The sequence below is a fragment of the Mauremys mutica genome, chromosome 10 (genome assembly GCF_020497125.1).
Source record: "Mauremys mutica isolate MM-2020 ecotype Southern chromosome 10, ASM2049712v1, whole genome shotgun sequence".
Lineage (NCBI taxonomy): Eukaryota > Metazoa > Chordata > Testudines > Geoemydidae > Mauremys > Mauremys mutica.
In genome coordinates, this window is record NC_059081.1 from 11,863,276 (window position 1) to 11,878,714 (window position 15,439).

General features: G+C 44.7%; 1 protein-coding gene across 8 annotated transcripts in view; it reads left to right on the forward strand.

Annotated features, from left to right (window-relative positions):
• The window catches only part of KALRN (kalirin RhoGEF kinase), a 743,024-nt gene that overhangs the window by 342,897 nt on the left and 384,688 nt on the right, over nucleotides 1-15,439 (forward strand). For all 8 annotated transcript variants that reach the window (XM_045032050.1, XM_045032053.1, XM_045032055.1 and 5 more), the window contains one exon: nucleotides 9,963-10,085. In XM_045032050.1, the coding sequence (XP_044887985.1) occupies nucleotides 9,963-10,085 (123 nt within the window). The remainder of the gene's footprint in view (nucleotides 1-9,962; nucleotides 10,086-15,439) is intronic.

The window sequence follows — 15,439 nt, forward strand, 5'->3', positions numbered from 1 at the left end:
AGAAATTGACCAAACCAAATGATATTTAACATGTCTACAGGACTCATGAGACAGCCCTTCAATGTGAACTCCCCCTGCAGTTTCTGTGAAATAGTAATCACTGTCTCATTGCCTTGCTGACATCTTTAGTGGTGCATGTCTTTGAAGCAAACCAAGGAACATGCTCATTTCATCTAGATTAGTAACACAGGAAACACCAGTGTTTTTCAAGTGGGAAAGAAATTGGACTTGAAAACTTCTCAGGAAATCTTACACCAAAAACCAGAGCCAGGACAGCCAATGCTGTCACACCAACAGGTTCACCTCCCTTCTCCAGTGTTGCCAACTCTCATGATTTTTATCATGAGTCTTGCAACATTTAGTATTTTTCCTTAAAGCCCCAACTCCTGGAGTCATGTTATTACATGATAAGCTCATCTTTCATTTTTTTTAAATACCGGGTAGTACATTTCTAACCCTTATGGTTGCAGAGAAAACCTTGAAACATGAACCCTAAGAGCTCAAAACTGGAAGGCAAATGAAAAGAATTCACAATTTATTTTAAAAATCTCATGTGAGCCAATCTTGTGATTTTTTTGGAGGGGGTGTGGCTCATGAATTTTGAAAATTTGCCACCCTACCACCACATCACTGGGGTTTCACCAAGGCTTCTGTGATGTTTTACTACTCATGCTCCAGTGCCACATGATGAGGAATGTGAAAGTATGAACCACTCAATGCTGGCAGAGTTCTATGGTGATAACAATGTGAGCCCTCTTCTTCCTCCCCAGGAAATCCAGATGTTTCCACCTTTATCACAGCCCTGGCTCAGACTGAATGTGATTCCCCAGTTTTCCTGAGAAATAGGAAACCACCTGCTAGTATCCGCTAAGGCTCTGATACAACGAAACACCCTTATTCATCAAAGCACATATGTAATGCTTCATTGCTTTGCTGAATCTGGGCCTCTCTTGCCACTTGTCTTACACATACTCCAGCTCCATGGAACTCAACATCTTGTTAGGGACCAGGATGGAGGTGGTGGTGTCTAGTGAGTGGAGCAGGCATCCAGGTCAGGGAACAGAATTGAGAATCAGCACCATAGTCAACTGCTGATCACCAGAGCCAGGAGATGAGCGAATACGAAGCTGAGGGTCAGACCTGAGGTCAGATACCAAATGCTAGAGTCCAGAGTCAAGCCAGAGTTGGAGTCAGAAGTCAAAGCTGAGGGTCAGAGTCAGGATTAGTCTCTGGTGGTCAGAGTTGAGGTGTTAGTGCAGGAACCAGCAGAGGGACAAGGAGCAGGCAGGAGCACAGTGGGAACTAGGACCATAGGCAGGGCTAAGTGAGGAGCCTGAAACAGGAATCAGAAACATGGTTGGGTACAGCATGCCAGACGCAGATACAAGCAGGATCCAGTGCAGCAGCAGGGAATCACCTAATTGCTCAACTTCCTTTGCCACCTTCTGGCTTAAATAGCATGGCTGGACTAATCAGTGGAGCCCGGCGATCCTCCAATCAAGGGTCCCGTGGATGGTGCCTTGGCTGTGGCTGTAGTTCTGCTAGCTCCGTAGCCAGCCAGATTTCAGCAAACATCAGGTGGTGTCCAGGATGTGATAGGTGTGTGGAAACTCAGAGGCCTGGATTTGAGAGCCAAGATATCACACATCTTTTCGTTCCCTGAGCTTGCCATGTTATGGGAGTTTATAGTAGGTGGAGGGAGAAGGTCACACACTGAATCTTGGACCTTATCAACCAGATATTATAGGGATAACAGAAACATGGTGGAATAGTAGTCATGACTGGAGTACAGGTATTGAAGGCTATGTGCTGTTTAGGAAAGACAGAAATAAAGGCAGAGGTGGTGGAGTAGCATCGTATATCAATGATGAGGTAGACTGTAAAGAAATAAGTGATGGGAGTGATAAGACAGAGTCTGTCTGGGTAAAAATCACATTGGGAAAGAAAGCTACTAGAGCCTCCCCTGAGATAGTGCGTGGGGTGTGCTACAGACCGCCGGGATCTGATATGGATAGAGACCTCTTTAATGTTTTTAATGAAGGAAACACTAATGGGAATTGTGTGATCATGGGAGACTTTAACTTCCCAGATATAGACTGGAGGACAAATGCTAGTAATAATAATAGGGCTCAGATCTTTCTGGATGCGCTAGCTGATGGATTCCTTCACCAAGTAGTTGAAGAACCAACAAGAGGGGATGCCATTTTAGATTTGGTTTTGGTGAGTAGTGAGGACCTCATAGAAGAAATGGTTGTAGGCGACAACCTTGATTCGAGTGATCATGAGCTAATTTAGTTTAAACTAGATGGAAGGATAAACAAAAATAGATCTGTGACTAGGATTTTTTATTTCAAAAGGGTTAACTTAAAAAAATTAAGGAAATTAGTTAGGGAAGTGGATTGGACTGAAGAACTTGTGGCTCTAAAGGCAGAGGAGGCCTGGAATTACTTCAAGTCAAAGTTGCAGAAACTATCGGAAGCCTGCATCCCAATGGTAATTGGGACAAAATACAACATGATATTACAAAAGGTAGATCATGCCAAACCAACCTGATCTCCTTCTTTGAGAAGGTAACAGATTTTTTAGACAAAGGAAACCCAGTGGATCTAATTTACTTCCATTTCAGTAAGGCATTTGATACCGTTCCACATGGGGAATTATTAATTAAATTGGAAAAGATGGGGATCAATATGTAAATTGAAAGGTGGATAAGGAACTGGTTAAAGGGGAGACTACAATGGGTTGTACTGAAAGGTGAGCTGTCAGGCTGGAAGGCGGTTACTAGTGGAGTTCCTCAGGGATCAGTTTTGGGACCAATCTTATTTAATCTCTTTATTAGTGACCTTGGCACAAAAAGTGGGAATGTGCTAATAAAGTTTGCAGATGACACAAAGCTGGGAGGTATTGCTAACACAGAGAAGGACCGGGATATCATACAGGAAGATCTGGATGACCTTGTAAACTGGAGTAATAGTAATAGGATGAAATTTAATAGTGATAAGTGCAAGGTCATGCATTTAGGGATTAATAACAAGAATTTTGGTTAAAAATTGGGGACACATCAGTTGGAAGTAACAGAGGAGGAGAAGGACTTCGGAGTATTGGTTGATCACAGGATGACTATGAGCCGCCAATGTGATATGTCCGTTAAAAAAGCTAATGTGGTTTTGGGATGCATCAGGCGAGGTATTTCCAGTAAAGATAAGGCATTGGTGAGACCGTTATACAAGGCACTGGTGAGACCTCATCTGGAATATTGTGTGCAGTTCTGGTCTCCCATGTTTAAGACGGATGAATTCAAACTGGAACAGGTACAGAGAAGGGCTGCTAGGATGATCCGAGGAATGGAAAACCTGTCTTCTGAAAGGAGACTGAAAGAGCTTGTCTTGTTTAGCCTAACCAAAAGAAGGCTGAGGGGAGATAGGATTGCTCTTTATAAATATATCAGAGGGATAAATATCAGGGAGGGAGAGGAATTATTTAAGCTTAGTACCAATGTGGACACAAGAACAAATGGATGTAAACTGAACACTAGGAAGTTTAGACTTGAAATTAGATGAAAGTTTCTAACCATTAGTGGAGTGAAGTTCTGGAACAGCCTTCCTAGGGGAGTAGTGGGGGCAAAAGACATATCTGGCTTCAAGACTAAGCTTGATAAGTTTATGGAGGGGATGGTATGATGGGATAGCCTAATTTTGGCAATTAATTGATCTTTGATTATTAGCAGGTAAATATGCCCAATGGTCTGTGATGGGATGTTAGATGGGGTGGGATCTGAGTTACTACAGAGAATTCTTTCCTGGGTGCTGGCTGGTGAGTCTTGCACACATGCTCAGAATTTAACTGATCGCCATATTTGGGGTCAGGAAGGAATTTTCCTCCAGAGAAGATTGGTAGAGGCCCTGGAGGTTTTTCGCCTTCCTTTGCAGGGTGGTCACTTGCTGGAGGATTCTCTGAGGTCTTTAAATCACAATTTGAGGACTTCAATAACTCAGACATAGGTTAGGGATTTGTTACAGGAGTGGGTGGGTGAGATTCTGTGGCCTGCATTGTGCAGGAGGTCAGACTAGATGATCATAATGGTCCCTTCTGACCTAGAGTCTATGAGTCTGAGATAATTTGCCAGAGACCCAGCTTAGCTTGAACTGGCCTTGCAAGTAATTTGGAGTAACATAAATATAGTCAAAATCTGAAACATAGTTGAGAATGCCTTCCTAATCCTGCGGCTGTCCATGAATATGAATGAAGAACAGTTTTTGGAAGGCAGTGCAGAAAATGATTGTGTGTAGCTCAAAGCTCCTGAGGTACTTTTTCAATTACTATTGTTTGTTATGATTTATTAAATGAGGCAAAAGGATACATTTTTTATTCATTTATTCAATTTTAATTTTTCTCCTAATCAATTATTCTATCTCAAAGTTCATAAATATGGCTTAACTTAACCCAGATCCTTGCTCTATAATACAATTTTGGCTAAGATGAAGAAAGCACTCTTTCACCCCCAGAAATAATCAGTTACTTCTTGTTTTGTTTTATTAATCATTTAAATTCAAGTTGATTCCATTTAGGATTGCTGTGCATAAAATACTAGATTTACTATTTATTTTCAATGGCTTTCAGCCAGGTTTTTTTCCTTAAATGGTTCTAGCTTGGTTAAAAACATGTTCACATTTAACATGTATCTGCTTGAGATAAATCTGGTTTGGTTTCTAAACAGAGAGATAAAACTCTGTTGTTTGGACGTGAACTTTACTCTTGAAATATATATATTGTTTTATGGTAATACTTTTCTTGAGTCCACAACTGCATTAAATTCTTTTTACTCAAATTGTATTAACTCTTAATGAGGCACTGAGATAGATTTAGATTGAATTACATTAGGTTGTTTAATCACTGAAGGTGTTTTGAAAACTGTGGCTACATCCCATAATGAACCAGGTCAATTTCACAGTCTGAAATAATGAGTGAGGGGCCAGATTCTGTTACAGTGGTGTAAATCTGGCATGAGCATACTGAGGTCAACAATGTTGTTCTGAATTTACGCTGCTGTGATGGAGATCTGAATCTCTCCCTAAATAACTTCCATCAGGAAATGTAAAATACAAGGTAAGGTACAAAATCTCTTCCTGCAAATAAATTAATGTAAAATAACACATTAAGGGGACAGGTTGGTTTAAATGGGCTGATAGCTTTAATCTGTAAGGGACTCATCTTTGGAGCAGGGGTCAGTGTAACAGCTCTAAATCTGGTGTTACTGGAGCTTTTATAAGGTTTCAAGTATCAGAGGGGTAGCCGTGTTAGTCTGGATCTGTAAAAGCAGCAGAGAGTCCTGTGGCGCCTTATAGACTAACAGACATATTGGAGCATGAGCTTTCGTGGGTGAATACCCACTTCGTCAGATAAGGTTTATTCTCCTTTCTGATGTAAGAGGTTGTGACTGGGTCTGCTTACCCCGCACTAGGCCAGACAGGGTTAAGCCCATGTTATTGACAGTGGAAGTCCCGCCTCCCTGGCAAGACTGGGCATGCTCCAAGTGCTCTAGTAGTATAAAGGGAGGGAGCCCAGCTCATTCTGGGCTGGAGGCTGCAGGGGAAGGACCTGCCTGGGAAGCTCCGGTGGATGTCAGGTCCTCTGTGTTCGGCAGGGCCAGTTGTCTCCAGGGGTTCCTCCAGTTGCCGGGTGCAGCCCCTGACTGTACTGGGAATCAAAGCCATCCATGGCCTGCCTGCACCCTGGCAACTGGAGGAACCCCTGGAGACAACTGGCCCTGCCGAACACAGAGGACCTGACATCTCATGGGAAACCCCAACACAGACACTGGTAGGAAGTGACCCAGGGAGGGTGACAGAGTGGTACCTCCCCACTGGGGAAACTCAGTGTGTTTCGGTAGGACCCCCCCGCTGAGTCAGTGGCAAGCCGCTACGCCACTGTTAGGGCCCTGGGTTGGGGCCCGGTGGAGTTGGGTGGGCCCGGGCCCCCCTACCGGGGCTGCCACACCCCATAAGGGGCTCCCCAGTGCTATAGACTCTGGCCACTAGGCCACGCTGCCCTGCACTGAAGGGCTGCTTTATAGACTGTGACCGATGGGCCACCCTGCCCTGACCCTAGGAGCGTGGACCGTCACGTGTGGTGGAGAATGTGTGCATCGCCCAGGACCTGCTGAAAGGTCCAGTAGAGGGAATCTAGACGACGGGAGCCCCACCACCATCCAAGATGGATATAGAGAAGTTTCTAAAGTGGATGCTGGAGAATCAGCAAGAGCAGGCGGCCCAACAGTGACAACAGGCTCACGTGATGCAGCAGATGGCCAGCCAGCAGCAGTTGCAGATGACCCAGCACCAGGAACAGCAGTAGCAGCAGCAGCAGCTCCTTCGAGAGTTGGCTGCCCAGCAACAATTGCAACAGGAATGCCTTGTCCAACAAGTGGCAACTGTACTGTGCCGGCTGGGGCTCCCAGCCCCCACACCCACGGGAGTAGGATCTGGAGAGGCTTCAGTGAGGCTACCAATTTGCCTCACTAAGATGGGACCAGGCGACGACCAGGCTACGAGGCATTTCTGGTCACGTTCAAGTGGGTTGCCACTGCTGCTCGGTGGCCCCCAGAGCACTGGGCCACCATGCTAGCCCCTTATTTGACGAGACAGGTGCAGATTGCCTACCGCAACCTTGAGCCTTGGAGTACCCCCAGGTGAAAGTGTCCATTTTAGACCAGACCAGCATTAGCCCAGAGATGTACCACTAGTGCCTCCGGAAAGAACAATACCTACTTGGGGCTCGACCTCGGGCCGTGGCCCAATGAATACAGGATCTCTGGAGATGGCTGAACCCAGAAGGCTTGACTGGGCCCCAGGTGGCAGAGATGGTGTCGCTTGAACATTTCACCCAGATCCTCCTGGCAGGAAGAAAAGAATGGGTGCAACGCCACCGACTGGCGACCTTGTCAGCGGACGTGAGCCTGATGGAGGACTACTTGGCAGCTGAGGGAGCCGAGGCACCTCCGTGGGGATCAGGAACTCTGAGCCAGAGGGACCGGCCAGGCAAGGGAAGCCCTCGGGGAGCGGAGGCTCGGGAACCTCCGCCCAACACCTGCTCCACACCCACTAAGCCTCCCAGCCCCGAATCCTGGCACAGGGCCACTCAGACTCCGATTTGAAGGGATTGGGTCCCACAAGGAGGGCGACGCCCACCAAGGGAGGGCCCTGGACCTTCAGAAGGCTAGAATCGCTGCTGGGAGCGCGGACAAGAGGGACATTTTCAGCGGGAATGCCTGTTCATGGATGGCAACTATGGGCAAGTCTGGGTTGCCGGCCAAAGAGCCTGGGGGCCGGGAAAGTTAGTGGTCCCTGTGCGGGTTGAAGGGACCTTCACGAATGCCCTTGTGGATTCGGGATGCAGTCAGACCCTCTTACGGGAGGGGCTGGTTCCTGACCTTAGACTGTCAGGGGAACAGATACACCTAAAGTGTGTACATGAGGACGTCCGCCCTTACCGCACAGCCTGGGTGAGGATTGAGATTGGCCAGCGGGAGGAAATCCTCCATGTGGGCGTGGTCCCCAGTTTGGCCTACCCCGTAGTGCTGGGGCGAGACTGGCCAGAATTTAGGGAGGTCCTCCAGCAGTATCAACCCCCCGCTCCACAAATGGAAGGGGCTACGCCTCCAGGGAGGGGACTGCTTGGACACACACCAGAGTCAGACCCCGGGGAGGGGACATCTACGGCGAGGAAGGCGCCTGCCAATGCCCAACAGCCGTCCGTGGAAGGTGTGCAGGCAGAGCATCAAAGGGCAGCTCTATAGACTCTGGCTGCTAGGCCATGCTGCCCTGTCCCAAAGGCCTGCTTTATAGACTGTGACCGACGGGCCATGCTGCCCTGACCCTAGGGGCGTGGACCGTCACAGGGGTATTAAACGTTACTTGTGTAAATCCTCTACACAGTGAGACTAGAACAGATCCTAATATTGAAATGAGCACTTAGAGCAAAATCCAACTTCACTGGAGAGGAATTTGAGGTGTATGTACAGAATCTATTTTCAACCTAAATGTCTGTAACTCTTCATGCCAATATATGTGCACAGGCAGAGGAGACCTGACCCTGGGAAATAATAATAATGTATAATACACTGATGCTAGAATCTTTCTGTTCTTAAGGTGTCGCCAGTCAAACTTTTTGTTGTTCCATTGATTTGATGCTGGTATTTATCTGAGGTCACATCAGTGATAACAAAGATTTGTAGCAATCGCTTGAGCATATGGTTGGTGTAGCTAAGCTGTTCATTTGCCTCCCTCCCACTCACAACAATGTAAAACCTCATGCCTCTTCAGCACCCCGAAATGACTGTACTGAGACTGTACTCCTGTAAAGCAGATCATATGGTATTATTCATTTATTATTTGTATTGTGGTACAGACTAGGATCCTGGATCAGGGCCCCATTGTGCTAGGCATTCTACAGACATTTAACAAACAAGACAGTCCTTGACTTAAAGAACTCTCACTCCACATGTCAAAAAGGACATAAAAGGTGGACAAAAGAGACAAACTATGTGAGAGTGGGTTGGGAGGATAATGTAACAATAAAACAGGGTTTAGTGGGGAAAAAAGTCTGAGTTCATCTTTTGCCTAACCAGTGCCAGACAAAATTGAAGACTTCCAATTTTATAATTTATTCTACAGGGAAACAAAAAACAACCAGGGTTCTATTTTATAGTCAGTAAAATTAAAGTCAAAACCATTTGGTTTGGTAGGACTTGTCTGGCATGGGAGGAAGTGTTATCTTAATGGCCCTAGCTCACAACTTGGAGCTGTAATCTAGCACAGAATGTCCTCTGGGGTCTTAATTTTTATTAAACTATAGATCCCAGACATGGGTGCTGGGTTCTAGTCCCAGTTTTTCCACTTATATGCTTAGACCTTAACCAAATCACTTAACCTTTACATACTCAATTCCTCTATCTGTGAAGACTGAGGTGATATATACTGTGCAATGGTACAGTGTGAGTATATGTGTATTAAGGCTCGGGACGTTGGCTTGGGACACTTAGATTCTGTTCTGGCTCTTCCACAAAAAGACTGTGTAATATTGGACAAGTCAATTAATTTCTCTATTCCTCAGTGTACTCATCTGAATAATGGGTATTATAATCCTTACCTACCTAATAGCTAACTTGTGATATTTAATTCATAAATGAGCTCCTTGGATGTCAGGTGTTATAGAATAATAGATAGAGATTAATAAAACTGATGCACAGAATTTTGTTAGAGTTAGATCCAACATACCAAACTACTTAAACGTCTGTTTTCCTTTGAAATGAGGCTAAGAGCAGTGAGAAGCTGACAGGAGTATGGACCATAGAATTAAATAAAATGTGTATGTGTGTTTCACTGTAAGCTAATGTTTGGAAGCAAGACTGCTCTTTGGTTTTGGGGAGAGCAAGTACTAATAAAAATCAGTGTAAAACATCAGTTTGGTTTTTAGCTGAAAGATTTGGGGAGCTTATCCATACACTACAAAGAAAGGGGGGAAAAAAAGAAAACCAAATCATTCTTGTGTAAAGATTAGTGGTCCATTCCTGGGTTCTGGTAACATTATGAACCACAAGAACATCAGTCAATGGAATAACTTCTAATTTAGGCCCTGTCACTGTAGTCTTTCTACTTATGAAACTCCTAACAAAGGATAGGAAAGGACAATGGGATCAGCTTGCAGAGAGACAGGCTTGCCATGTGTGTTTCCTAACCTGTCATTCTGTTCATAGAGAAGGTGGTAATACGATAACTTAACTTAAATTTTGTCCTTGTTTGAGTCACTGTATTCAGATAGGGATGGTTTTTGTGGCGGTACTAAATCCTTTTTTTGTCATTAGCATAAATCTGTGTCAGAAACGTTCATATTTGTATTTTGCACTTGATCTTACTCTTTTCTCCCCTGACTCACTTTCTTTGTCCTGTGTGAACTTTCTATAGATGTTTGACTGGATCAGCCACAACAAAGAATTGTTCCTGCAGAGTCATACAGAGATTGGAGTGAGCTACCAACATGCCCTCGACTTGCAGACACAGCATAATCACTTTGCAATGAATTCCATGGTAAGTTCAGAGACGCACTGTAACTATGAATTGTGTGTGTGTGTGTGTGTGTGTGTGTGTGAGGGGAAGGGACAGGAGTGAACTTCCACTTAAAAGAGAACTGTAGACCCATGAGATGTGAAGAACTAAAGGTCAGGCTGGGCGTGTGGCAGCAGCACTTTGTTCTGGGAAGTTACTTTGTCCACCCTGATGCTGATATATGATTATTTCTGTGATTTAAAACCAGGCCAGTCCTGTGGAGCTGTTTACATTTTGGAAAACAAATACAGTATATTTAAGGGTTTGGCGTTTTCTTGACATGCAATTAATGAGACTCAGTAGAACTCTAGCTTAGTGCTTTAATAATTTACATTTCTCTTCCCCCACATGGCTGCTCCTCAAAAATCCAAAGAGGAGACTCTAATCAAACTGTCAGTTGTGTCCAGAATCGGATTTTGTTTTTTTTCTTAGCTGATTTCAACTTTGGATGCAACTCATCATTACCTGAGGTGAAAAAATGAATCATCCTCCATTTGGAAGTGCCTTGCTTTCTTACTTGGTCTCCCTTGGTATACAGCATTTGTGTCTGCAAGCTGCAATGCTTTCAGTGCAGAAATTGGAGCAGAATGTATTGACATTTTGATCCTTGTGCTCATTTAGAACCATGAATGCACACACCCTATCAAAATGGCATAGGATAGGAATAGTCCTGTCCCCTCTCTCTGAATATTAACTGTCAGCTACAGAAAAAATGCCCTGAGTCAACCAACCACTTCATGCAGTGTTTCTGTTAGCTCTCTGTAAAGTGTTGCAGGGTCAAGCGAGGTTGGCACTGGGATGAGAGACCTCCAAGCAATTTGTAGTTGTTTCAGCTTGTGGCATAAGTCACTAGTGAGCCATGGCCCTGCATGCTGCCAGAGAGCTCTGTGCTGCTGGAGCTGCTGCCTTTCTGATTAAATGTAAAACAGAGATCCTGACCACTTGTGGTCATTAAAGACCACATGGCACTTTTCATAAGATTAGGATTGAAACCCTGGTGTCTTGGTCAAATTCCAACTCAGGTAATTATATTCCGTTGACCTAAATTCCCCCTGCCTTTTTCACGGGCTAGTTATTTTTTTCCACTAAACCATCATGCTGTGTGCTCATTAGAACATTGAAGTTCAATGGTGGATAAGAGGTGCTATGTATGTTTATGTATTTATTGTGATTTTAATTCAAAAGTATGTCAAAACACAGACTCTAGGAGTCCTGGCTGTTGCTAAATTTACAATAACAAACTATCACCCAGCAGAATACTGTAAAAAATAATAATAATTAACCTACCTTCCCTTTGCTGCCCTGGGACCCTGCCCTCAAGAGGAGTTTCCACAGCATGGAAGGGTCTCTGATGAAAAGTTAATACCACTTCTTGCATGATAATAACAACTCTCACGTTACCCTCCCTTTACTGTACCAAAACTAAAGCACAATTAAAGGGGGAAAATACTGTGTATAATACTCCAAAATCTGTATATTATATTCTGCATATTCCTTATCTATCAGCCTCATCTGAGCTAAACAAACAGGATCCCAGCTGATGGAGGAGGGTGTGTTTTCATTTGTGTGTGTGTGTGTGTGTGTACAAAGTTTTCAGTGTATATAGTAAATAACTATAATGCACCCTAATTCATTTTGGGGGTTTTCTTTAATTCCCTTATAAATGATTTCCCAGTTGCTTTTCTTTTTAATCTTTTTTTAAATGCTTTAAGCATGTTGACGTTCAAACAGATAAACTATGACAGGTGAAGTTAGGTATAGGACAATCATCAAAGTGTCAGGTGGTAATAAAAACATGATGGGAAAATAAAGAGAGACTGTAACCAAATCAGAAAGAACCTGTAGAAGGATTCCAGGAAATGGCACATAACTCAGTGCTGCCCATACTTTACAGCTGAAGGCCTCATTGGCACTTGACAGAAGCCTTAAAGCTTTACTCATAGTGCATCAGGTGAAGATGCTCTATGCCAAGAGGAAAGTGATCTCCTGTCAGCATAATTACACCACTTCTGTGAGAGGCGGAAGCTATGTTGGTGGGAGAGTGTCTCCTGCCAACATAGCGCCGGTGCGAACAGTGCTTAGGTTGCTATAACTTGTCTTTTTCACCCCCATGAGCGATGTAAGTTAGATTAACTTAAGTGATAGTAAAAGCAGCAAAGAGTCCTGTGGCACCTTATAGACTAACAGAAGTTTTGGCGCATGAGCTTTCGTGGGTGAATACCCACTTTGTCGGATGCATGCATACCCACTTCGTCGGTCCCATGCATCCGACGAAGTGGGTATTCACCCACGAAAGCTCATGCGCCAAAACTTCTGTTAGTCTATAAGGTGCCACAGGACTCTTTGCTGCTTTTACAGATCCAGACTAACACGGCTACCCCTCTGATACTTAAGTGATAGTGTAGACCTATAGTGTGAATAGCACTTCAGTTGCAGGTGATACTGTTTGATTTTCTGGGGGAGACTGCCTGAAAATAACAGTTGAATTTATACATGGATTTTTGTACTTATGCATATTATCTAACATTTATATTGCACTAATGCCCAGAGGCTGCAGTTAGGATCGAGGCCGTGTTGTAGTAAGTGCCGTGTAAACACACAGGAAGACGTGGTCCCTGCCTTGTAGAGTTTACAATCTAAGACTTCATTCTGACAACACTTGTGTATGTGAATTACTTTTTACACAGCAGTTGTCCCTCTGAGCTCACGTGCCTAAAATTACTAGTGTGTCTACATGATTGCAGGATAATACATGATGCATGGGGGAGAGGAAAGCAGTCACAAATGGACATATTTTATACACACATTCATTTGCTTTTTTACTTTAACTTAGTGTTTCTCAGCCCTCTTCATACCATAATCCCATGTTGCAACAGGAAAAAGTTTCAGAAACCCAGTCTCAACTATTTATCACAAAAGGGAGAGTGATTGTGACCACCCCCCACCCCCCACCCCCAAACTTGTTTGCCATCCCCTTGATTGAGAACCCACTTTTTTTTCTTTTCTTTTGATCTTTACAGACACAGGGAGCAATACAACGTTGCCAGGCATTCCTGTCCATGACATCCATTAAGCCTAGCTTGGTTATGTCCCTGCATACGATGTCCTACTAGTCCATGGTCAGACTCTGTGTTGGACTGACCTTGGCTGTGTTTGCATTATTTTCTTTAGCATCCTATCATCTGTTTGCCATTTGCAATGTTCCCACCATTGTAAGCTTCAGAACCAACACTATAACTTATAGTTTAGAAATATAAACATGAATACCTGGCTATCCCTCAACCTGCCTCCCACTAATTACAGTACTCCCAGCCCCAATCATGAGTCAGCCCCCCCAAAAATCCCAAGGTTGGCTTAAAAATCATGAAACAATACTAAAGTAATAATTAATAATAATATATGTGGGGTTGTTTTGCTTTACCTCCTAGTTTCTGAGCCTTTAGCATAAACATGGGTCATGTTTTCAAGCTTTTCTCCACAATTATGAGGGCTAGAAACCTTATTATATTTTTAAATGAAAGCTGAGCTTTTTCCTATAATCTGTTGACTATTTGGCCTGAGGGCCACATCTCGGAATAGAAATTGTATGGTGGGCCATGAATTGTATGGTTGGCTCACAAAATTGGGGTTGGTGTGCGGGAGGGGGTGAGGGCTCTGGTTGAGAGTGTGGGCTCTGGGTGGGGCCAAAAATGAAGAGTTTGGGGTGCAGGAGGGGGCTCCAGGCTGGGGGGTGGGGTGCAGGGTGGGGGGGTGGGCTCTGCGGTGGGGCTGGGGAGTTTGGGGTGTAGGAGGGTGCTCTGGGCTGGGACCGAGGAGTTCAGAGGGCAGGAGGGGGATCAGGCTTGTGGCAGGGGATTGGGGTGCAGGAAGGGGTGTGGGCTCCAGTTGGGGGTGTGGGCTCTGGGATGGGGCTAGGGATGAGGAGTTGGAGTGCAGGAGGGTGCTCTGGGCTGGGATCGAGGGGTTCGGAGGGCAGAATGGGGATCAGGGCTGGGGCGGGGAGTTGGGACATGGGGGGTGGCTCAGGGGTGCAGTCTCTGGGCGGCGCTTATCTCAAATGGCTCCTGGAAGCTGTGGCCATGTCCACCCTCCGGCTCCTATGCAGAGCTGCAGCCAGGTGGCTCTGCCCACTGCCCCATCCACAGGCGCCGCCCCTGCAACTCCTGTTGGCTGCAGTTCCCGGCTAATGGGAGCTGCGGGTGCGGTGCTTAGGGCGAGGCAGCGTGCAGAGCGGAGCCTCCTGGCTGCCCCTGCACGTAGGAGCCAGAGTGGGGCCATGCCACTGCTTCTGGGAGCCGCGTGGAGCCTGCTCCCCGGCTGGAGTTCCCCGGCTGGAACTCGAGGGCTGGATTAAAACATTTGGTGGGCCAGATCCAGCCCGTGGGCTGTAGTTTGCTGACCCCGGTTCTACCAAGTGGGGCTTTAAGAAGAACACCCACTATTATGAGATTGGTGATAAAATCATGAGTGTTGACTCCACCTATAATAGGTGGAGCTCTTACAGACAACACACTAAAATGGGCTTTGAGGAAGATTGTGGAGGAGAGAATAGTCTGAGGGATGCTCTAAATTTTGCAGGAAGAATCCAGTTGATTTCAAGGGAAGTTGAATTGGGTCCTGGATCTTGAAGCACATATTTTTGTGAAGTTCCTAGCACACTTTAGGCCCAAGTTAATAATAGTTATAATCTTCTAAATTCAGCTGAAAAATATACTTGAAGGGTCTTTCTCAGGCCAAACCTTTTCACACACACTCTTCCCTATACATTCTTATATACTTGACATGGGCCAACTTCCTTTTATAGAAAAACTATTTGTAACACTGTTTATTCTTACTATGCTACTCCTTCCACAGAAGAAGTATAGTGTGTGAGGGGGATTAGAGTGGAAGAGCCATAAATTTCAGGTACTAAACTGCAGTTCAGTATTTTTCTTGAAAAAACAACTGTAAATGTAGATTTTTTTTTCCCCCCCAGTGAATCATGCCACATTTGTTTCTGTTTCCTCAGTTCTGAAATATGAATTATGTTAGTCTTTATTACAGTAGTACAATATTTATATCAATGTAATAACATGGTTCACTAAAACAAAACATCGAGCTCTGGTTTATATTTAGTAATCCCATTAACTTAGTTGATTTGCTAGCCTAAGCCACAACGTCCTAGTTAAATGGGCACAAGTCTGATTGATTGTAGTTTTGCACTTGGATTACCTGATATGCATGCTGTTTATTCTGATTGAAGTTATTCATATCTACTCCACCAAGATTGTTTTATGCCTATATTCATTACCTCATGAAATGGTGAGTCATCGCTTACTGAAAAACACATGCTAACA